The sequence below is a fragment of the Cimex lectularius genome, unplaced genomic scaffold (genome assembly GCF_000648675.2).
Source record: "Cimex lectularius strain Harlan isolate CLEC.00 unplaced genomic scaffold, Clec_2.1 scaffold234, whole genome shotgun sequence".
Classification (NCBI taxonomy): domain Eukaryota; kingdom Metazoa; phylum Arthropoda; class Insecta; order Hemiptera; family Cimicidae; genus Cimex; species Cimex lectularius.
This window is the reverse complement of record NW_019392804.1, coordinates 324,541-348,855: the sequence shown is the minus strand read 5'-3', so window position 1 is coordinate 348,855 and position 24,315 is coordinate 324,541. Positions and strand designations below refer to the sequence as shown.

Genomic DNA, 24,315 nt, shown 5'->3' with positions numbered 1-24,315 from the left:
TAAGGATCCACAGCTATCCACATTTCGAGCATCAAAAAATGCTCATTATCAGGCTGAAATGTACAAACACGTGTCATACATGATCTGGATAGCTGTTAAAACCAGTTTGTGAGTAGAACCATCCAAAAAGTAAGTGAAGTTCTTCTTGTCTTTTTTTGTATGGTAAAATTTTTGTATTTTATGTAAAAAAATGTCTTTTTGGCAGCGCATTATGATTAAAATTTCTTGGTAGTTTTTGTAATGCGTTTTGTTTTAATATTAAAGTGTGTTTAATTTGAAGTTATTGTTTGTTACATCGTATGTTAGTGTTAGTTTCTGATTTTTTGAACATACCTTTTGTTTATGTAACATTACTGATTTTCCAATTCACTAATTTCGTGGTCCACTTGACCAATTAATATCTTACAATTAATTATGGTTTTCAGTTGAGATAAAAAAGTCAATGGCATTGCGTCAATGGCAGTGCCATTGACTTTTTATCTCAACTGAAAACCTTAATTAACTGTAAGATTATTGATTTTGTTACATTGTGAGATATTGTATTGTCTCTGATCAAACTATAAATTCACCACCTTGCTTACCTCAACACGTGATCTCACAATGCCAATAAATGCTTAGTAGATTTTTATAAGAACTTTTGGTAGATAAGAAATATAAAAGGGGTCTCCTTGCATCCCAAAAAATAGAACTTAATAGGTAAATACAGTGCTTTCTGCCTAATCCAAACTTTGGTACTCCAAACATTCCAGTAATATGAACAAGAAAAAAATTCAGGAAAATTTTGAAGGAAACAAACGAAAAATTATTTGAGAGGAGGGGAGAGGGTGAGAGAGAAAGAGAGATAGATATAGAGATAGAGAGATGGAGAGAGAGAGAGAGAGAGAGAGAGAGAGAGAGAGAGAGAGAGACAGAAAGATTAGATAGATAGATAGATAGATGTAATAATTCAGGGTATGGTATACTGCGCCCTTTAAGAGCTATTGTATCCCCTGTGCTCTGCTTAAAGCACATNGTGTACATCCATAACAGGGTTTCTGGTCTACATCCCCAGTTTCTTCCTGCCATTCTTCTGCACACCATCAGAGCTCGTGTCGCCTTTGTAATGATAGAGCTGATATGTTTTTTAAACTTTAGTGTTTTTTCTAGTGTGATGCCCAGATATTTGACTTCATTTTTGATTTCTATCACAGTGTTGTTTAGTTTGATTACTTTCATGTGATCTAGCTTTCTTTTCCGTGTAAAAGTGAAGATTAGATAGATAGAGACAGAGGGGGAAAGTGAGCAGGAGAAGGAGAAGGAGAGTGAGAGAGAAAGTGTGTGAGAGAGCGTGTGTTATTGAGTGAGTGACTTAGTAAGAGAGAAAGTGAGTGAGCGAGAAGGTTTATGCAAAAGACCAAAATTACCTTAGACTATGCGAATTTTCAAGAAGTCTACAATTTTTCTAGTGTTAAGTGTAATATACGTACTGCTTAAAAATGACTGAAAAGAGGAAGAGGCAATGAGTTAAGCATGTTTGTATTTTTTATTATTATTATAACTCCCCTATCGCAGTTCATTCACATTACTATGAGAGCACTATAATCTTGAATATTCAAGCATAATAAAATCTAACCAAACAAATTATTCAATCCAGTATAAATTTGTGTTTATTTTTGGAGAAAGAAAACATATTTACCTAGTATGGCAGTGATAAAGTAGTTTAATGTGCACATTATGTCTAACTGTATTACCCATGCACAAAATGTACAGAAGGAAGTCATGCAAAAGAAAAACAAAAATCCCTAGCTAAACATTTACATCCAACTGTATGCTTGCATTGATAATAATAAATTAACGAAATTAAAAACATTTTTAAAGTGGTTCAGTCAATGTGACTAGAATTTCATAATAAAAAAGCTTATTTTTAAGAACTTGATTGAAAAATGAAAAAACCTGCAGCTCTGCTTCAGCTTTTTCACTAACAACTGAAGGACTGGGACTTGTAGGGCGAGGTAGTGAGTTAGATCTTGATGCATTAGTTGTTCCACTAAGACTAACAGTGTCTGTAGATGTACTGCCAGGTGAGAGTGACCTGAAAAAAATTGGGGTGTTAACAAACTTATAATTTGTTCAAGATTACTAGTTGTGTTGTTATTAACTAAACTTAACAAGTATGTGCAACAACAAACAAAAACTAAATATTACAATTTTTTCAATGTAAAAGTAACCAAAAATATTTATACATATTTTCAATTGAGGCAGCTAATAAATTTCAACAAATTTTCACAAATTCAAATAAAATACCAACCGTGGAAGAGGCTGATTAGCATGAGGAACATCAAGATTAGATGATTCTTGAGTGTGATGATGGTGATGTGAACCATGTGATGAATGTTGTTGACCATGATGCCTATGATCATCTTGATGGTGGTGATGGTGTTGTTCCTCCTCACTTTCCTCCTCTGATGAACTTGGATCTATCATTTTTTACTTAAAAATTGAGAGAGAAAAAAGTTCAAGGATAATTCTGATAATAGTTCTTAAAACTACACAAAAGTTTCATATGAACATTATCAATTGAATGTGGCTCAATTGCAGACTACGATATATCCTCCAAAGCATTTTAAATAATAATAACAACCAACAATAACTCCCTGTTAAAATTCCCTAAAAAGTAATAAAAATAATAACCATAATTCTCTGAGCCACGGAGGAAATGGGGAAAAATGACGATTCTTTCAGTAAACCAATGATTTTGATATCACCCATATACATATTATTGTAATTTTATCTTTTTTTCATTTTATTACACAATAATGTGGTATGGATTCATCACAACTGCAACACCATGCATCATAAATAAATTTAATGTACACTATGTTTAATACATACTAATATTTGGCAATGCTAGTAAAAATTTGTATTTAACCATTTCGATGTCAGAACAATAAATTTAAGGATCAGTTTTTGGTTTGTTTGTATGTTTGTTGTTAGCCCTTAAACATTATTTTCATTTCTATGTCCATAAGAGTACATACATGATATGTATCTGCATCCCAAGCATTTTACAGTTAACTACCTGATATAAAAATTGTTGGCTATAAGAACCAACTTCTTAAGACCCTTGGATGTTCTTACAACCAATTTCTGCTCTAAATAGGCCAGAATGTTTTCAAGAGTTAATGAGAGTGTAATTGGATTTGGGAACTGATTGCATTGGGGGCTAGCTTTGTAGCCCCTGGAGCCCAACCTCAGCGGCTGGATGAATAAGACTGAGGTTCAAAGCCATCTGATGCACGGCAGTGAGCATTACAGTGCGTTGAGAGTGAATGTGACTATTGATGTAAATGTGTAGTGTAAGAGGGTTGATAGCTTTAATTAGAAAAGACAATGAAATAACAGGAACGGTTTGAAATATTAATCCAGTCTTTTTTTTTATTCTTTAAATGGTTGTTTCATTGTATATAATACTGATAATTTTGTGTTCCCAAGTTTGTGTAGAGAGTGGATGTATTTAAAAGTGTGAATGTGTAGTGTGTGGATCCATGGCAGAATATTGAGTACCCATTGACCCTCAATTAGGTTAGTTATTATAGAATAGGTGTAAAGAGTGACAGAGGAATGTTGAGTACTCCACCACGAGTGAATGATAAAAATTAAATAATTAACATCTTTTGTTAAAGCTTGTCTTATAATGCGTTTCATGTTGTGTACAACATTGTAGGTGCCTTCCACCTACTGAAGTGTTTAAAAACGTTCTGAGAGTTTGAATAAAAACATTTGTTCGGTTAATGTATTTTAAGTCATACCTGACTTGTGGAAGAAAGGTCATAATCACCTGATTGAGAATAGGCCATGCCAGGTTGACACAAGGACTATTGGGCCAAACTCCATGCAGAGAGAGTAGATGCATTGAAGGGAGCCATTCCTTGGCTCCATAAAAGGAGCGTGTAGGAATGCCAACCGATATGAAAATTGTGCTTGAGCACAGCAGTATTTAGTACCCCTTCTTGGGGAAAAAAAACTGGTTGTTTTACTGTATATAGTACTGACAGTTCTGTGTCTCTAGCGTGTGTTGAGAGTAAATGGATTTAGTAACTGACTGTATTGGGGAATTGACCTAGATGTTTATAACCCCTGGGGGCCGAAATCTGTGACCGGTCAGATAAAACCATCACCAAGACTGCCATCACCTGTGGTAATTTTTTAAAAATTAAAAAAACCTGGGAGGTGGACTGTGAGAAGTGACAAGCTCAACTTGTATTTGTGTGTATGTACGTACATGTGCAGATTTAAACTGACATAAATCAGTAATAAGTGATCAGCTAATCGATCGTTAAAAAACTAGGGTTTCTAATTCGATAAAAATATAATAGAATTTTAATTAACTAAAGACATTGATATAGGAAATACAAATATATCGATTTTTTAACTTTGGTGTTATTTTGTTGATTTAACTGTGGACGAGTACCATAAATTTCGTACCAACAGAACTCTACGATGTATTACTGATGGCGAAATAATGGGTCCAAAGTCCTTTCCAATCTCGGGGAAACAAACACATTCTTTCAGATGGACTACTTAAAATGAAATAAGTGTAAATATCTATTATAATAAGATACTTACCAGGCTTTATAAGTCTTTTTGTTCCTTTATTATTTGTTAAACGAGTTGATTATTATTGTACTATACTTCTGTTTTTCGAACGTTTTATATCATAATTAAAGATTCGACCATATGGTTTATTAACTAGTATTACTTTTATTTGTAAAGCTATTTGTAAATATTATTCTAAATAGGCACGCATATTCACTAAACGTTTCGTAACATCGAATATAGTAATAAAATATAAGGAATTTCTACTAAAATAAAATAATAAAAGGTCGAGTAGAATAGCTATAGGAAAAAAGGTCTTCAATCTTGCAGTAACCTCCCCGCTCGTGGCATTTCCGTCTTAACATATTGTTTCAATTTTATATTTAAGCCTAACCGAGCAGGATGAAACGTGTCGGGCCACGTGGGAAATTTCACCCTCATCCGGTTAAATAGTTCAAATGTTTGAAAAATTTTGAAAATAATTGAGAAACATTACATAATGTGAAATGCAGCAAACTAATGCGGCAAAAACGAAGTACGTCACACATTTAATTTGCTACTTGAAATATTGGCACCGCCACTGTTTCTTAAGCCAAACTGGCCGCTATCACTGAGCGTACAAAAAAAAAGAGAAAGAAAATTCAAAAACTTCGTCAATTCCACTTTAAACAATACCCCATTCACGTTCGACAAGATTGCATAAAATATGGAATATATGGTGCATGTAAGGAGCATACACTACCTTGAAACATTAGTGTCAATCGTGTATGACCTGTTCTGTGTCATGTAATGAACACAAATGAAACTTAGAAATGGAGAAAGACTACTTGATCCTAGAGACTCTTTTTACGACAGTCTATAACAAAGTCTCAACAGACTATAAAGGAGAAGAATTCAGGAGAACATCAGATACAATGATATGGTATACAGATGGCTCCAATACACATGGAAGGAACCGGATTTGGCATTTGTTGTATAATCCCAAAACATGAGCAATCAAACTGTTGGAAGAAGCATAGCATGGTTGGCGACTCGACCCTAGTGAGCGGACCACCGGACTATGCTAGTGGCGTTGTGGGCTGTTAATTATGTTAACAAGCTAACCTCTTGTGTTCGTACCTTGCGAACCTTGAATAACTCCATGTTTTATATTCCCATAATTAACTTGTGATATTGTTTTATCCAAATCATGTATATAGCGATTACTATCGTAAATGTATTCTGTAATTCGAAGTACTGGATTCATAAAAACCTGTTTTTCTTTCGTACATCGAACAGGTTATAGGACCAGCGTGCTAGAACAGGCTTTGGGAACCTTCGCATTTGGCCACGTGTATAGTCCTTAAGACTCGGATTTGCGCTTTACTTTTTACGTTTTCTTAATTCTATTTTTCATTTGTGTGTCAATATGTCTTCTCCCCACTGAACCACTTCACAAGGATAACTATGATACCTGGAAAATTGAAAATGCAGGCTTTGCTCGTCAAAAGCGACTACTGGTATCATGTTATTGGCGAAATAAAGAAACAGAAAGGAATTTTTTTTAAATGTCTTTCTTACCTGCTTGATTAATAAAATCATTCACCGCTTACATTTCTGATTGTTTTATAACTGGTGAATGTCATGTTAGTTTACTAATATCCATTCTTAATCTCACATAAAATTTAATCATTGAATACCATGATGTTATATCAGAACTGACAGGATAAGCAGGCGACCATCTGGATATGTGGCAACAGCATAGCTGATTGATCAGTGAGGGTTTGTGGAGCATCAGGCACCATAGCATCCAGCGGTCAAACCAGACTCTGGGAATCCATGAAGACTGAGATTTGCAGAATTAGATTAAGAACAGCATTAAAGCTAAGAAAGAAAGTATTTTAGAAATAAGCTAGCTTCTTTCGGTTGCGAGCCAGAAAAGAACAATAGGACCAATCCCCTCCCCCCAACAATCGCCACGACTCAACTCTTACCAAACATACCACCCACCTAAAATCTGCCAGAGTAGTATTTGATCAAAGAATTTTATTAATGATATTAGCGTAACTGCGACTGATTTTAGGTGCGTCTGTCCTGTAATTGATGCTGTGTTTATCTCTGTTGATGTAAACCATTTCTAAAAAGTTACATTTATGTTTGTTTTGTTCTGTGTGTAATATTCTCTGTAATAATACTCAGCTGCAGCATCATTAATCAAATTCAATATCAGTAACGTACATATAATACAACATATAAAACAATTAAATTCACTAATTTCGTGGTCCACTTGACCAATTAATTGTAATATAAAACAGTCATTACATTCCACACATCAAACATTTCTACATAGTCTAATTCTTGAACAGTTTGTCCTACCTTTCCCTAATTATCCCCGTCTATATAATCCTGAAAGGATAATCAGGCCAAACCATTACCCATTTTTTCCCTTTGTCGGCTCCTTTCACTTCAAAGAAGCCGACTCCTCATATAAAAATGGATTGCTATCCCTACTTCCTTCCACACCCTTTCAAAATCCAACATATACATATAAACAAAAAACATCAATATCTCACTGGCACTCTCAACACGACACATCGTAATGACACATCTACCCAGAAAACAAACACTTTGAGTGAGAACAAATACTTTGATTGAGTCTAAAATTTCTATCATTGTATAAATTCATTTTTTCACATGATAGTTATATTTGTATAATTTAAATTATAGGGCCTGAAGATGATTTCAATAAAGATCGAAACGTTGGCATAATAAAAAAAAATGTTTTTCTGAACCTACGTCACACCAGACCACATCTCACGATCCCAAAATATTCAATAAAAATAATCTCAAAATACTTTTTCTGCAGCTAAGATCAGAAATATTGAAGTAAGATTTAATGGGAGCATGAGAGGATTTATCATTGTGACATTTATTTTGAAATATAATGCATGAAGTAATTTATTTTAACCAGTTTGAAGAAGTTTTGTATCAGTGTAGTAATGCGGATTCCAGATGATTGAGACATTCAAGAATAGGTTGAACAAGTGAATTATATAGATGGACATTTTGAACTGATAGGTACTTTGGATGAAGCCAAGCATTTTAAAGGAGTGATTTTTGATTTATTGTAAATGTAGCTTAAAGGTAAAATAACTATCAAAGATGACACCAAGGAGTCTAATACAAGTTACTCTGGTTAAGAAGCTGGGATTAATTGTATAAGTGAAAATAGAAGATTTTTTGTAAGAAAAAGTGATACTAAAACATTTAGAATTATTTAAGAATAGTTTGTTACTTTGACACCTGTCGGAAAGATTTTGTGTTTTGTAAATTAATGCAATCTATGCCAGAATAAATTTTTGTATATATGTTTAGGTAGTCAGCGAATAGAAGAAACTCAGTACCAGGTAAAGCAAGGTGAATATCATTAATAAAGAGGAGAAAGAGAAAAGGACCAAGATGGGAGCCTTGTGGACACCAGATAAAACAGAAAAGCGAAGAAATCTAAAAGATTCAATTTAACTATTTGGGTGTATTCAGATAAATAACTGTGCAGCCAAAGCTGTAGATTTCCAGATATTTCATTCGCTTCTAGCTTCTTAATGTTATGATGTATGTTAATGTAAGTATGTTACGATCAATTTTTTCGAAGGCCTTGGAAAAATCTACATATACAGAATCAACCTGACAATCATAGGCTATAGCATCCAAAATATTATGCTAAAAGTTCCTCATTGAGAGTGGCAAACTCACTGCTACAGTTAGAGAAAGCTACACTCAGAGGAGTGATAAGACTACTGGTCACTGGCATTTGAGAAAACATCTACATAACATGGGTATATTCAATGTTTATATTTATATTATATATATTTTAATAATTTTGACAATTTCTGATTGATTAGATTTTTTAGTTTTATGGAATAATTTACATTTATTCATTACCGTGATTAATGTACAAGTTTTATTTTTAATTTATTAATTGAAGTACACTGATTGACAATGGTCATTAAAATTGTGTTAAACGCATCAAAAGCCTTGTTTGGGTCATTAATCTAGTTACTTAAATCCAATTATTATTTTTTAACAAATCATTTATCTTACAAAAATAAATAGCCCTAAAAAATATTTTTGCTCTTATTCTAGCCTTCTAAAACATCTTTTTTTAACTAATGAAGCAGATACTGGATATTCATGAATAATTTAGATCTCAGTATCGTCTGAATGAAAAGACAAATTCAGTTGTTATATGCCTAGCTTTTGACCTATTTCAAGGTCATCATCACAGCAAAACAATCTTAAAGACATCTACAAATTGATATAATTAAGTTTTGGAAGATGGTTTCAAATTTTGAATCAAGAAAAATAGGTCAAAACATTGACAGATAACAGTTGAATTTGTTTTTCATCGAGACCATACAGAGATAAAGAATATTCATGAGTAAACATACATTTAAACAGATACTGGATAATGGCCAGAAATTTTTCCTTAAATTAAGAGTAATATTTAAACTGAGCAGTGCATTTTTAATAAAAATAAGATCGATACAAGAATATGATTCCTCCTAGTAGGATTAAAAAACTTTTAAGTAATACATTTAGATAATGATTAGTATTTTTATTTTTAGATGATAGTATATTCATGTCACCACCTAGTAAATGAAATTTTACTTTACAAAATTTATTTAGATTATCATTTAAATTATAAGTTAACAACATTTAAATTATATATACATTAACTGGAATAATTACAGTACTGTCGAGAAATTTTAATATACTATCTTTTACCACCTTGCTTAGTTGTCAAGATCCACATGAGCCCATAAAACTGCTTAGAGTGATCTAATACTATACTGAGTAATCAGTGCTCGTTGTCACTATTTCCTTATTTATTTTATTTCAAGTTTTTTTTTTTTTTTTGTTCAGTAATGTTACATCAAGGTTACATTATGTAAGGTTGTTGTGAGGTCTGCAATATGATTATTTACCCTCTTCGATCATCTCAGTCTGCTCACACTCGCCTTATTTTTTAGCTGTGGGGGTCTACATTGTAAATAGCGCCCCTATGTTGGTATAGCAGAGCAACTGTCAAAATAACACACAGACCAACTAATGAAGTTGACATGTTGCATGATACAGCCAAAACCATATAAAATCAGCCAACCAGGATGACACAATCATGCTATTTATTACAATTACCCCCTCTGAATTTCAAAGAGCATTCAAGAAACTATGAAAGGGTAAAACAACCTTTAGCTTTTATATCAGTAAGTTGAATAACAATAGTAATATATTAGTATTAGTTTAAAGCCACTGGCACAAAAATTTATTTTAAATGAACCACTTTCTTCGCAACAATTATTCGTACTATTAAATGTGACAGTAAATCTTCAATATTAACTGATAATAAGTTAAAACCATTAGAATTGTACTGCAAATAAAACATTTTTACATTTTAAAACAGCAATTTTATAACTACTAACTTGTGCAATTGTGACAACAGTTAATAATTATTTTTTTAATTTCTGTAGCACAGGAGGGCTTAAGGTCCAACTACCCATTGGATGTCAAAGACAAGGGGTCAAACCATTTTACAATTCTTTCTCCACATTATACATACTTAAAAATCCATGGCCTGAAGGGATTCGAACCCAGGACCACTAGCATGGCAATACAACTCAGATGCCCCAACCACTTCACCACTGTGGTCCCCAACATTTAATTTAATTACATAAGGTATTTTGAAATTAAATATAAACATATGTTTTACAGTTTTATTGTGTTGCAGCTCCAATTCAATGTAATGCATAAAATACTTAGATGTTAAAATTTTATGTATAACATTTACTGTTTTGTTTTCTTCTTTGATCTAATGTAAATTATTAAATTAATTTTGAATAAATTAATATTATTATTTAATACTATTCTTAATTACTTAAAAGTCAGTCATTGGAAAATTTATAAAATTCATTATACATATGTAATTTTATATATTTTTAATTATCACTCTTTAAGGCCTGTTTAATGTATATATTTTTACAAATACAATCTATAACTTTTGTAGATTTAGTCAATTCAGGGTGATTTAGTGTACTGCGCCCTTTAACCTTTTCGGGTCTGATTTTAGGACACTAAAACACTTTCCCCTGCCTAAATGCCTGTCTCGGCCACTACAATTCTCCCATCATGTAACGAAATTCAAACTTTGACAGTACATTCCTCAGATATTACAATTTTCAACAGAAGTAAGGAGTATATATAAAAAGTATATAAATAAGGATAACAAAAATATATTTAAAAAAATACTATGAATGTAAATGATGTAAAACTAAAACTGTGGGCACTTGGCAGACAGGAGGCGAAAAATCAGAAAGACAACAGCTTACATGTTAGGGAAGGGTAGAGGGTTGGAAAGGGCAGGGGCAAAGGTAGAAGAAAATAAGACATTTCCAATGGGACAAATTGAAGAAACTTTAATTCTTAGAAATGGTGAATGATGGAGTGAGTGCGGTGTTCAATCTTTTTTAAAAAAGGACTTTACTTCTTTGTTAAAGTGGTATCACAATGGAGATATTGTGGCTGAATGGTTTTCCCGAAGATTGTTCCGCAATTTCATTAAAGTTTGAGAGTGAAGCGAGATTGTTAACAGAAGGGGGAGAAAAGAGAGGTTCATTAATGATGAGGATGGGAAAAGAAGGGTGTGCATGCAAGGTGTCATCCATTTACTACCAAGGTGTCTTCTACATGCCATGAGAGTCCAGCTGGAGCACTTAAAATGGGGGAAAAAACCTAACTCATCACAAGCCCCGAAAAGGTTAAGAGCTATTGTATGTCCTCTTGCCCTGTAGCTCACTGATGAGTCCCAATTATCAAGGAATTTTATTATTAGGCCCGGTTTTAATGGCTTTTTAACTTTTATGGTTACATTGTACATCACAAACCATTTCCTCCCGAAGCTAAGTTTATTGTGTTGACTTATTAGTAGATGTGTTGGTGTCTCTGCTTCTTTGCAGAATCTGCATGTACCGTATTGGTTTATATCAATCTTCCTCAATGTCCATACGGTCCACTGTGCTCCATTACGTGTAGTTTTTCCTGCTTACTGTGATGAATTCTATTGTCCCTTCCTTTCCAAATTTCACCAGGAGGTTTTTGGATTGTCTGTGTCCAGTGAGTGAAGTTTCCTCACTTTTGCCATGTCTTCTTGCCTAAGATGCTCCTTATGCACCAAAAAGGCTCAGGACCTATCAGTGGCATACACTTTTCTAGCAAGGGAATCCACTTCCTTGTTCCCATCTACTCCTTGTGTCCTGGGATCCAGTAGAGTTCAATTTTGTTTTGCATGCCTAATCTGTTTAATATAATTTTGCAACTGAGCACCAACCTTGGGCCAATAACATTTTAGTTTAATGCTCTGATGGCTGCCTGGCTATCCGTCAAGATAGCTATGTCCTTGTTTTTGTACCCTTTATTAAAATTGAACTATGTCATAACCTTTGTGCAATAATCATGCTGTTTATGTCCCGTATGACTAAGATACAAAAGATGTTTAAAAGTTGCAAAAGTTATGGATTGCTTTTATAAAAATAATCAACACCTCCCAAAAGGCCTAGCAAATGTCAATAAAAAATGATCCATAATGGAAAATATGAAAGAAAATATTTAAAAAAAGAGAAAAGACATAATTACAAATTTTAAATATTGAAAAAATTACGTGTAATTTTCTGAAGGTCAGAAAATAAAATCCAGCTGTTTAGCAAATAATAAATATTCAAATAAATTTATACTGTACTTTTATACACAGCCAAAAAACAGTACAAATCTGATTTTTCGAGAATAAATAACGAGTCGGTTACTTAAGTTACATTTTAATTTAAAGTTCGTCACACAATAAAAATATTTTATCAAAAATATTAACAAAATATTTTGATTTTTATATGAATTTACATGACTTTGGAGTTTGCATAGAACAGAATGGCTGAAAGAATTTCACTGTCTCTCCTGTAGTGCTTCTCTATACAAGACAATGGTTTAGAATCAAGATCAGATATGCCAATATTTATTCTGTAACTTATTCCATCAAAGTCTGTAACGTAGTGAAGGTTGTTGTCAATGTTTCTAAAATAATGTTAAACAATTAGAAATTTAATGCAATGCTAATACACATTTTATTTGCATGATATATAATATATAACAACTGTTATCTTTGTTTATTACTTACTTATTTGAACACCTCTGCAAAGTAATAAAAATGGAACAATCTTTAGCCGTGGTTGCTAATAAATATCTTTGAATGGGGTCCCAGCATTTTTTTACACACAATAAATTATCGACATATGCATAATCTTCCTCAAAATCTTTCTTATCACTAAAATAATTGTACACTTAAAAACAAATATTTTGTCATTGGTTATGAAATGATTTAATTACATACCAGTATGATTTGTATATACTATTGAAACTAGTGTTTTGCAACTTTTGTATTGACAAGATCCTTTGTAAAACACAATTTTCAGGTAACGGTTCTGAATTCCAATCACATGCTGGAATCATACCTTCCAGTGGGGAAGACATCGGGATCCCAACGCTGTTGTCTTTAGTATCATTTTCTTTTCCATCTTGAACAAATGTGTATGATGGAGCGTCTGATAGTCGCTTAGTTAAAGCTTCTTGTAATAGAGCACTCCACTTTTCAATCAGCCTGTAAAACAGCAGCAGAAAATAAAATTTGAAAAACACTCAAAACATTAATATCACACCTTTCAGAATTCACTTCTTCACTGCCTGGTTCCAAGATAGCTCTTAAAATTTCAACATAGTCTCTTAGGCTGTCCTCACTATAGATCAGATTACCATTCTGTAAACAAATAAATAGTTCAAACATCTATCTTTATTATCCCACTGGGGAAAGGTGTAAACTTAAAATTAGCATTCTGTTTTGGGTCCAGTTACTTGGGGTGCCCAACCCGAAAATGGACCATTGGCTATGTACCCAAATTATCCTATGGTTCACTCATCTGGTGTGAATTCAGCAAAAACAAACATAAGGCAGCATACAAAGACTAGCAAACCTATGTATCACAGGGGCAATGAAAACAATTGAAACATTGTTATAACTACCTCCATTAGAAATATTTATACAAAGATAAGTGAGGAAAAACTCATTTAGACTCTAGAAACAATAATAACAAGGATCTTGATTGGAACTAAACACTTCAGGCACACAATAAAAATTAATAAAATCAAACACTCATTGCTGCACTTGCTAACCGCCCTCAACTGGTACACTCAATCCGAAAGAACTTTCCAACTTTCCTTGTACTCCAGACAATCAAAAGTGAACCTCTCTATGTTTAATGTCATCACATGTCACATAGTTTGCAGAAGCTCTAAGGTTTCTGTGCAATTTTGTTTCATGGTGAGATTCTTTTGGATCCGAGATATTGTTGGGGAAAAAATTCATTACCAATTCAGAAAACCATGGGTCTGGGTTGAAGAAGAGAGATTTATACTTTTCCCGCCGTCCCTCCAACCATTGTTTGTTCAAAAAAAGTTTGGCCTCAGTTTTGGTCAATTTGATCTCATGATAGTCCCTATACTTGACTGCTGTACCATTTTGGATACTGCAATGTCCTCAACAAAAAAAAAATTTTGTGCAAAGACTCACGATCATATATCACCACGACTGCTGTCACATTTTGCATTTGGGTGAAACCACTATTTGATAGCACTACTACTTGATAGAACTCATGCTGTCCGATATGATGCCAAAGCTCAAAAGTGATTGTGATGTTAAATTAGCATGTTATTTTGTGTATTGGGATTTGTGATTATATTGTGAATATTAATTTATTTCTCTTTATAATAGCGAGAAGAAACCATAGATTTTAATTGGTGTAGAAAGAGAAAAAGATAGGGAGAGGGTAAACCCAACATTTTAATAGAATTTTTCACTTCTCTCACTATTTTCTCAGTTTAAATTTTAAGAAACCACACCATATAATACATCGTGGAAATAGGAATGTTTTTTCTATAAAATAAGCCTAATTTAAAATTTGTAAACAATTACTACCAGTACTTATTTTAATCTGGAAGTTAGCAACTTTATGTTTTTTGTTCGGATTAAAATTGTGAAAGATTTTCCGTGAGGACTCTAACTTTTTTTAATATAGTATTAAACAGCTATTTAAAACCAATCGAATATTTAAAAAATTCACTAAACAATTTGCAAAGTAACGTATGTTTGAACTGGTCATGTAAAATTAAAAAGGTACTGCAAGAAATAGAAATTTTCATCTAAGATGAATAATTGATGATTCCCCAAACTGCATTTGCAACTGCATTAGCAACTATCAATAGATTTTTTGTTTGTTAGAGATGTTTTTAATGACAATCATGCTTTTGCTGAGAAAATTTTTATACTGAGTGGTGACTTTCGACAGGTTTTAACAGTCCTAAAAAAAAGGAGGCAGGAATCAAATTTATAAAGCATGCTTAAGTTTGCTATGTAACAGCTTTTAGAAATTCAAATTGTCTAAGAATATGCGTGCAGATGGAAATTCCATTGAATTATCAAATTAGTTATTAGATATCAGAAATAATATGATAAAAAAAAACTTGAAATGCCCCAGGAAATGTTATGCAATAATTTAAGAATTGAAGAGTTTTATCCATTAGCTTTATCTGAGGAAGAAATGAGTAATAGAGTTATATTAGCAGCTAGAAATGATGAAGTGAAAAAAATCAATCATCTTATTGTGAATCAACTACAAGGGGAAATTGTTAAGTGTGCTTCCATAGATCATGCTCAGTCCTAGCTGGTGACAAAGCCCACAATGAAAACATAAATTTACTGTATAACATTGAATTGATCAATGACACCTTCGGGTTTGCTCCTGCAGAACTGCACTTAAAAGCAAGATTTATAGTTATGCTATTGAGAAATTTATGCACAGGAGACGGTTTGTGTAAGGGGACCCATTTGATAATAAGAAAAATTGATAGGACGGTATTACACTATGAAATATTAACTGGGAATAAACAAGGAGATATTGTGTACATCACTCGAATATATTTAGATACATGAGGAGATACTGAAATGCTCTTTGTTTTTAAACAGTTGCAATTCCCAGTAAGTCAGAAGGACAAAGTTTTGAGAAAATAGGTTTGATTGTAAATTAAAAAAACAATATTTACACATGGACAATTATGCTGTATGATGGGCAATAAAATAGAATGCAAATTAAAACAAAAATGCATAGAAAATATTGTTTTTGACAAAGCATTGGAGTAGTGTAAAAGTTATTTTTTCTACGAGCCTGCCAAAAATTGGGAGTCATGAAATGGAAGTTTTTAAATTTATTTGTGTGGAGTTACTCTCTGACTTATTTAAAAAATATGGTTATATAAAACTAGTAGGGGCTCTGCTCGCCCACCTCCAGGTTGCCTGCCCCACAGCAGCTTTTTTGCAAAGGGATGAGAGGGAAATGACAAAAAAGTGAGTCACATAGCAAAGTTGCCTGGGGTTGGCAAGCTAAGCAGAGGCCCCCTAGTCATTGTTAAAAATTTAATTTAACTTTTAAAAATGTGTTTTGTGAATTGGGTACATTAGATTTGGTAAATAAAATATTATCTATCATAAAATAAAAAAATAAAAAATATAGTGTCACATGCTTTTGAAGAGTCTGTTTCCCTCATCTTAAGTGTTGTTTGGTTCCAGCTTCTTGAATTACCAGGCTATACAGCATCTTTGACATAAAGGTTTCCAACATTTAAAATAACTTTAACCCCTTTGAACCAATGAGTATTTGTGATAAATATATTCTACTATTCAAACTATCACAGGCAATCGGTTGAACGGACAGCCAGCATACCAACAGCCACAACCAAACAGTTTACTTTGCCCAGTGTACATGGATGCAACACAATCAAATTAATCTACTGCCCTACAGACTTTATTGACCCTAAAAACAAAAAACAAAAAAAATGAATACAAAAAAGCATCCATATTCATCTTTAGGCCCCACTTACAAGTTATAAACTTATTATAAAGTTATAAAATTATTATATCTATAAATGCAATGAATACAGTATGTAGACGTGTAGTGTATACATTTCTAAATATAATCCATGATTTGAAATTTATTTAACTTACCTCAAAAATTTTAAGATTATTTTGTGGAGTTTTTAACAAATTTTTCAGAGCTTTCTTCATTCGGCTTATGTTTCTGGAAAAATAAAATAAAATTTACTTAAACAAGGAGTATAACTTAAAAATTTGAAATTTAATTCTCTGTTTAAACTTTTAATAGACTATAATTTTTTGATATTTTTGTAAAATAGAAAAATGTTGATGAAACAATAATTAAACCATGTTGACATTATCAAATGTTAAATGGAATTAAAAGCATTTGGATGTCATATTAAGTTGGCCTTTCATTGTCGCTCCAAAAACCCACATCAAAGGCAATCCTGGAGCACCCAATTTTCAACCAGACCAAACTCCATCGCACCACTCTAAACTTCTATATTTGGCACAGCATGTTTGTAACTGGCGAAATCCACCTTTTTTGGCACAGTGTCCGTCCTTATGAGCTTTGAGCGAAATCTCCATCCACTCGTAAATATTACATTTAATTAGGTTTAAGGAATATGGATTCTTAATAAAAGACTGCCCATTTTATGTCCACAATTTCAGTATCATTGTCAAAAAATACTTGCTTTTTTATGGCTTTTCTATTTCAGTAAAGTTACAAAAGGATATAATCAAGTGTAAGAAAAATGAAAACTACTGTACTAAACCAGGGTATTCGTTAAAAAATGGATATCTTAAATCTATGAGAAGGGATTAGCAATAAACAAAACCAGGGATAATCCTGTTAGTTCTTTTATTACAAAAAAGGGTTAAAATAAACACTTGAGTCTCTCTCCAGCATTGGAAAATATCGTGCTTTCCCTAAAGAGAAGAGAGGAGAGCCAGGGAATCGGGGGAAAAAGGCAGCCAGGTCAGAACTGGAGTTAGACATATAAACGAATCAAGAACTCAACATTTTCTTTCATCTAATTCACGTGGGTGTTACGGCTTCTGTTCTAGTCACTGCTTGCATCACCCCCTTTTAGGTTTTTGTTGTTTATAAGCAAACAGCAGTGTAACAAAAGATGTCCATTAATGATAAACGAACAAATCACTGGACTGGATCAGACTGGCTTGTGGAAGGGTTATGAATGCCCCCTCAAATTTCAGGCACGTCAAATGAACCTATGTGTTTCGGTGTGGCTACCTTTGCCATGAATGGCCAGCTATAAACAAAAAATATTAAATACATATTGAAAATGTTTACCCTGAGAACAAATCCAGTGGGCAATACTGACTAATCTTCCTTACACGTTTTTTCATATACTGTAATGAAAAAAGAAAATTAAAATGAGAATCATTGCGGCTGTAATTAATGGTTACATACTTTTAAATATTGGTTACAGCAGAAAGCACATTTAGGATGATTTCTATCGCACAAAGGAATCCAACCCTGTTTTGGTTTAATTTCTATGCAATATGTAAAACACTCATTATGCCTAAACAAAAATTAGATAATTATTTATATCAAAAACTCAATATTTGATTGGCCTTGTTATTTACTTACAATGCAAGTAAATTGGAACATTGAAGGCCACTTTGGAAATATTCATACGTGAGGCTGGGTGGAAGATGCGTGTAATCAGGATGACCAGTTAAAAGGCTAAATCGAACACCTTTGTTTAATCTAAAACCTAAAAGCAATGTAGATGTAAGAACTATTATTTTAATGACCTTCAACCACTACGGGTCATTTATGCTGTGAAGTTTGTACTATAATAAACTTTTTAGTGAATACTAACTTGGACGGAAGTTGTACAATTTGGCATCCAATTCAGCAATTTCTTTATCAGATATCCTAGCTAAAAAAGGTGGCTGTACAAAGGCTTTACCAAGGAGAGGTAGCATAACAAATTTATAAAATTTTAAATCCGTAATTATTTTCAACTCCATCTGCTGAATCACTCGTTTGTTAACAATGATATCATATTCACATTTTTGCATCCGAAGGATAATTTTCTCCTAAAATGAAAAACAAATTATTACATATATAGAAATTAATTAAACTTAAATCAGTAATTGAGTACTAAAATTTAGTTTATAATAATAATACAATAAAAATAATATTGATTTCACTATATTGTAAAGAAATAGTTTTCATTTATTTATCTTTATTTGCTTGACATTATCTTAAATTTATATAAATCTGGTGATGAAACAATAAGTTAACATCTGTTCACGAGAGCAGCTTATTTCTGAGCCAGGGCAAAAGATACTCATTGTAGTTTGTTTGAGTAGATTTCTGCGGTGATAGTCTGACCACGTGGCAGGAGTTTAATAGCGCACAATGCCCATCGTCCTCCACCAAACACTTTTGTTGGTGAATACTTGGTTTTCGCGTCAATGGGACAGTCATTTGATGACAGCCAACTGGTGATTTTCTGTTATCTGTACATAAGCTAATAGTTTCATCGCTTATGTTGCACATTCTAGCAAGCTCTTGATGCTGATCGAGATAAATATAGATAGAATAAAGATATCATTTGAGTGAAACAAGTTCAACAGCTTTGTTCAATTCGTTGTCATTCAAGACCGAAGGTCTACGAGACGATGGTTCATCTAATCACCTCATTCCCAGAAGCAAACTTTTTGAACTACTTTTGAGCAGTGTGTTCATTTATTATTTAACCACCGAAAGCAGTGCAAATTTTAAGAACTGCCTCAGCTGCCTTAGTGCCAGCTAAAATTCATAAAATAAGCATACATGATTTATGGGTTTTGAAACCATGAGAAAGAAAATATTTTATAATTTTCAGTGAACTGTTCAAGACACTTTTTTCTTTATGAACTGACGCATTATCCTCTTGATGACACACAGACTTTTCTGGTTGCCTGATATATAATTTAAATTAACTTGATAACTGATATCCTGTTAATCAATAATCAACTGTTTATCCTGTTGTTACATTACAAGAACATATAAAACATAATATATTCGTAGTAATTGCAATTTTGTGTAATTATCAGATTTTACCTGGGGCAACGATATGACTAGATTAGCATTTCCTTCTCCCCGATAAATCCAATTTAAATTGTCTAATGAAAGGCACAGCGCTGGCTGAATATCTTGATTTATGTTCATCCTGATCCTGTTTCAGTTGGCTAAACAAAAACAACAAAAACATTATATCTTCTGTAGAAGTTATATTAGTTTGTAACATTTTTTAATTAAATTTTGAATATTAATTATAAAATTCTACTTTTTAAATTATGTAGGTGTAAGGATTGTTAAAATCTGTAGTTTGATCGTTTCCAATCTTTCTGATACACCATCCATGCTGTTTGGTCTGTTGTTTGACTCACTCTGCGGACCTCAATGAGAAATTTCGCAAGTTATTAAAATGCCCTCATGCCTTACTGAACTCGCCGGTATAAATCCGTTGAATAGTTGAATAAAACAACACCAATCAATAGATAAAAACATGTATTTTTGGTTGTATAATAAATAGTATTCTTTAGGCCAATATTGAAATTTCAAAGTGATTACATAAACAATAAGAAAAATTTGCAACTAATATTCGATAGCAATAATTAAATTTTTTTGACATACCAAATTTTCTATAGATAATTAAAATGAGGGGATGACCAGATTACAAAAATGTTCAGTCACAAAAAGCACACAGGTCTAGTTTTACTAGATCTTGAAAAGGCACACTATTTGGCAAAATGGAATTGTCTATAGGTTGATTGACATCAATTTTCCAGGGTATATTGTCAAAATAATTTCCTCTTATCTAAAATCCCGCTACTTTCACGTCCATTTACACAATAAAATCTCCCACCCTTTCCTTATAGCCACCGGAGTCTCCCAGGGTTCTATACCAGGGCCAACTGTTTTCCTTCTATTTATATATCACCTTCTTAAGTCAAAAAATTGCCAAATTTCACTTTATGCAGATGACATAATGTTATATAGTTTGACCTGGAGGCCTGAAGCCATTGTGAGGAAATTAACTGAGACTGCAAACAAGGTGTCCCGTTTCTTTAACCGGTGGAAGCACAAAATAAATGCTCTTAAACAGAGGCCAAATTTTTTACAAGGTATCGCCCTATCTTTAGGGACAAAGTTTCTGTAAATGGCTTACCAATTGATTGGGAGGAAATATTAAATACTTAGGCGTTATTTTCGATAGCAAGCTTAACTTCTCTAGTCACATAAATGAAATTTAAAAAAAAAGGAAAGGTGGCTAAGAGGATCCTCTTTCTGCTTTTGCCTCGCAACTCTGGGCTGAATTATAGAAATAAACTCCTCATCTACAAAGTTGAAAAGCGTGCCCTCCTGTATGCTCGCCACGTCTGGAACTACAGTCCAAATCAAATTGAAAGAAAATACAGTGCATGCAAAATAATTTATGTGGCTAGTAACCTCTTCAAACAGAGATTCGGGATATCTTAACTAAATATGGCTTGGATATTTAGATTGTTAATTGGTATTATAATGGGATATATGTTTTTAAAATTCCTGTGGTATCGCCAAATTGTCTTAACTTCTATTGTACCTGATTTAAATTATGTTCATTCCTTTTGTTGTGGTTTACGTAATGTTTCTATGAGTTTAAATTAAAAGTCAATGAAATTAAGTGTGGGTTTAAATAGAAATGGAATGTAATAGTGCCCCGCCACTTCCAGTAAATAGCAACTGTAACTATATATGCATATGTATGTAAATTGTGTTAAAAGAAAAAAAAAAGCGCGAGAGAAAGGAAAACAGAGACAGAGAAAGCAAAGCATCTATAGGTTTATAGATACATGGATACATAGATACTTAGAGAGAGAGAGAGAGAGAGAGAGAGAAAGAAAGGGGGAATGGGAGCGAAAGAAAGAAGAAAAAAGAGAGAGAGAAGAACAAAAGGAAAGAGAAGGGAAAACAGAGACAGAGAAAGCAAAACAGAGATAGATTTATAGATAGATAGATTCATAGAGATTGATTGATTTCCATTTTATTTACACATACATCACTCAAGACTTGGTCTCCAGGACCACTCTTACATCTAAAGTGATATTCAATGGTAGAATTCAATGACTACTCTATTTAATCCTAACAAAGCAATTTCTTTTTCATCATTAATAAATAAAAATCATGTATATAAGTTTAACTTGACAAAAAAAAATTTAAAAAAAAGTTAAATCTCCTTACTTAGAGAATTATTTACAAAAAAAATTTACAAGTGTAGTTGAGCAAGGCCAGATATCAAACACTTCTAACAAAAAAAAATTGCTATATGAGGTATTTTACAAGTAAACAATTATTTTGATTTACATACCAGAACAAATTTTGTAGATAATTAAAGATATTTTTAAACTTAAACTATATATGTTTACATTCATATGAAGAAACTTTTTGTATTTTAAATTTTTTATTTAGTGAATTTAATTTACACTTTTAAACTTTTTAATTTGTCGTTTTTATACTTATCTACAAAGTAGATAATTTTTTTAATTTTAAGAAAGAGAGAGAGGAGGCGAGAAGGAAGCGAGAGAGAGAGGGGATATGGGAGCGAGAAAGAAAAAGAGAGAGAGAGAGAGAGTGAGTGAGTAAAAGAGAAGGGGTGAGATGGGGGTGAGAGAGAGAGTGTGAGAGAGGGGATATGGGAGCGAGAAAGAGAGAGAGAGTGAGTAAGAGAGAAGGAGTGATATGGAGGTGAGAGAGAGAGAGAGAGAGAGAGAGAGAGAGAGAGAGAGAGAGAGAGTGAGTGAGTGAGTGAGTGAGTGAGTGAGTGAGTGAGTGAGAGAGAGAGGGGGGTATGGAATCGAGAGAGAAGGAAGCAAAACAATGTGAGAGAGAGGGGATATGGGAGCGAGAACGAGAGAGTGAGTGAAAGAGAGCAGGAGATAGGGTAGACAAGAAAGAAGTGAGTAAGAGAGAAGGGGTGAGATGGGGGTGAGAGAGAGAGAGAGAGAGAGGAGATATGGGAGCGAGAAAGACAGAGTGCATGAGAGAGAGGGGGACAGGGGAAAGAGAGAGAGGGTGACAGGGGAAAGAGAGAGGTGACAGGGGAAAGAGAGAGGGGGACAGGGGAAAGAGAGAGCGAGTGAGAGAGAAGTAGAGAGGTGGGAGCGAGAGGTAGAGATGTGGAGCGAGAGGGAGTGGAAGAGTGAGAGAGAGGGGATATGGGAGCGAGAAAGAGAGAAAGTCTGTGAGAGAGGGGGATAGGGGAGAGAGAGATAAAGAGAGAGCGAGCAAGCAAGCGAACGAGGGAGAAGGGGAGAGATGGGGCGAGAGAGCGGGAGAGGGAGGAGGAGCGAGAGAGAGAGAGAGAGAGAGAGAGAGAGAGAGAGAGAGAGAGAGTGAGTGAGAAAATGAGCGAGAGAGAAGGAAGCGAGGGAATGAGAGAGAGGGGATATGGGAGCGAGGACGACAGAGGTGAGTGAGAGAGAGAGGGGGGGATAGGGGAGAGAGAGAAAGAGAAAATGAGTGAGTGAGTGAGTGAAAGAGAAGGAGAGAGAGGTGGTATGAGAGGGAGGGAGGGAGGGAGGGAGAGGGAGGGAGTGAGGGAGAGAGAGAGAGAGAGAGAGAGAGAGAGTGAGTGAGTGAGAGAGGGGAAGAAGGAGAGAGATGGGGTGAGAGAGAGGGAGAGGGAGCGCGAGAGAAGAGAGAGAGAGGGTGAGAGGGATGGGAGTGAGAGAGAAGAGAGAGAGGGTGAGAGGGATGGGAGTGAGAGAAAAGAGAGAGAGGGTGAGAGGGATGGGGTGAGAGAGAGAGAGAGAGAGAGAGAGAGAGAGAGAGAGAGAGAGAGAGAGAGAGAGAGAGAGAGAGAGAGAAGAGAGGGGGTATGAGAGTTGATCTATGTATATTGTTAACAAACTTTCTAATATCTACACTTGCAAAATAAAACAGTACAACTTGTGCCTAAAACTAAAAAAAAAAGAAGTGACAACCTGAAATAGAAGCCGAGTTGAAAGGCACAACGACAATGAGTCAAACGGTATGCGCACCGAAGAACTATGTTAGTTCTCTTTCGGATTAAAAACAAAAGCTGTGAACTAATTAAATAAAATAAACAAATGATAGTATTGTACACGAAAAACTTCAGGAAAAATTGGCCGATATGACTAACATCAGGTTAGTTGTTTTATTTAGCACTTGTTTTAGTCAGGGCCGAATCAAGACCCGTGCCAAACAACTCAATTGGCACCTTCTTCTAATCATTCACCCGTTAGAAAAAAAAAATTAAAATATCACATTTGCTCTTGTTATTTCTAATTGAAGTATGGAAATTACCATGGCTCAAGCAGATTGGTAAAACAGCTTCATACACGGCCCTTAAAATAATGTCGTGGATGTGCAAAGCCATGTTTTACAAATTGAAACAATAGATATGGAAAACAACATTCAAGGTTTTTATTTAGCAACAAGCTTTCTACCTTTTGAACAATATAAATACTTGTAATTTATGGGTATAAATAGTATTAAAAAACAGAAATCTTTGAGGAAAGTGCATATGTATGTAAATTGTTTTTAAAAAAGAAGCGTGTGTTAAGGTTTAATTTAAGGGGATAGCATGTAATTTATAGCATGTTTGTTCAAAATTTACATATTTGAACTGAAAGTACAAATATTCTAAAACATTTTTTAATTGTTTCATTTAGGTTTAGCCGTGTGATATAAAAGCATTTATTTATAAATACAT

The 24,315-nt window shown here is 33.7% G+C and overlaps 3 protein-coding genes across 18 annotated transcripts in view; 1 reads left to right on the top strand and 2 right to left on the bottom strand.

Annotated features, from left to right (window-relative positions):
* Nucleotides 1-6,813, bottom strand: part of LOC106664710 (calcium-dependent secretion activator) — a 56,523-nt gene extending 49,710 nt beyond the window's left edge. For 3 of the 6 annotated variants that reach the window (XM_014390653.2, XM_014390654.2, XM_014390656.2), the window contains exons 1-3: nt 4,606-6,813; nt 2,288-2,469; nt 1,933-2,071 (exon numbers count right to left, since the gene is read on the bottom strand). In XM_014390653.2, the coding sequence (XP_014246139.1) occupies nt 1,933-2,071; nt 2,288-2,463 (315 nt within the window). In that variant the 5' untranslated portion in view covers nt 2,464-2,469; nt 4,606-6,813. The remainder of the gene's footprint in view (nt 1-1,932; nt 2,072-2,287; nt 2,470-4,605) is intronic. The other 3 variants (XM_014390657.2, XM_014390658.2, XM_014390659.2) reach the window with 1 other exon arrangement.
* The window catches only part of LOC106664713 (TWiK family of potassium channels protein 7-like), a 67,349-nt gene continuing 47,237 nt past the window's right edge, over nt 4,204-24,315 (top strand). The window contains exons 1-4 of one of the 6 annotated variants that reach the window (XM_024228123.1): nt 4,204-4,576; nt 7,934-8,390; nt 9,585-9,818; nt 10,083-10,287. The gene's annotated coding sequence lies outside the window, so the exon portion shown is untranslated. Of the gene's footprint in view, nt 4,577-7,805; nt 8,391-9,277; nt 9,519-9,584; nt 9,819-10,082; nt 10,288-24,315 lie in introns of those variants that run through there. The other 5 variants (XM_024228120.1, XM_024228121.1, XM_024228126.1 and 2 more) reach the window with 5 other exon arrangements.
* The window catches only part of LOC106664712 (inositol-pentakisphosphate 2-kinase), a 30,312-nt gene continuing 18,007 nt past the window's right edge, over nt 12,011-24,315 (bottom strand). For 5 of the 6 annotated variants that reach the window (XM_014390665.2, XM_014390662.2, XM_014390666.2 and 2 more), the window contains exons 2-11: nt 19,659-19,786; nt 18,427-18,646; nt 18,192-18,318; nt 18,012-18,123; nt 17,892-17,950; nt 16,706-16,778; nt 13,311-13,408; nt 12,986-13,252; nt 12,773-12,919; nt 12,011-12,669 (exon numbers count right to left, since the gene is read on the bottom strand). In XM_014390665.2, coding sequence (XP_014246151.1) covers nt 12,495-12,669; nt 12,773-12,919; nt 12,986-13,252; nt 13,311-13,408; nt 16,706-16,778; nt 17,892-17,950; nt 18,012-18,123; nt 18,192-18,318; nt 18,427-18,646; nt 19,659-19,766 — 1,386 coding nt within the window. In that variant the 5' untranslated portion in view covers nt 19,767-19,786 and the 3' untranslated portion in view covers nt 12,011-12,494. Of the gene's footprint in view, nt 12,670-12,772; nt 12,920-12,985; nt 13,253-13,310; nt 13,409-16,705; nt 16,779-17,891; nt 17,951-18,011; nt 18,124-18,191; nt 18,319-18,426; nt 18,647-19,658; nt 19,787-23,563; nt 23,735-24,315 lie in introns of those variants that run through there. The other variant, XM_014390664.2, reaches the window with a different exon arrangement.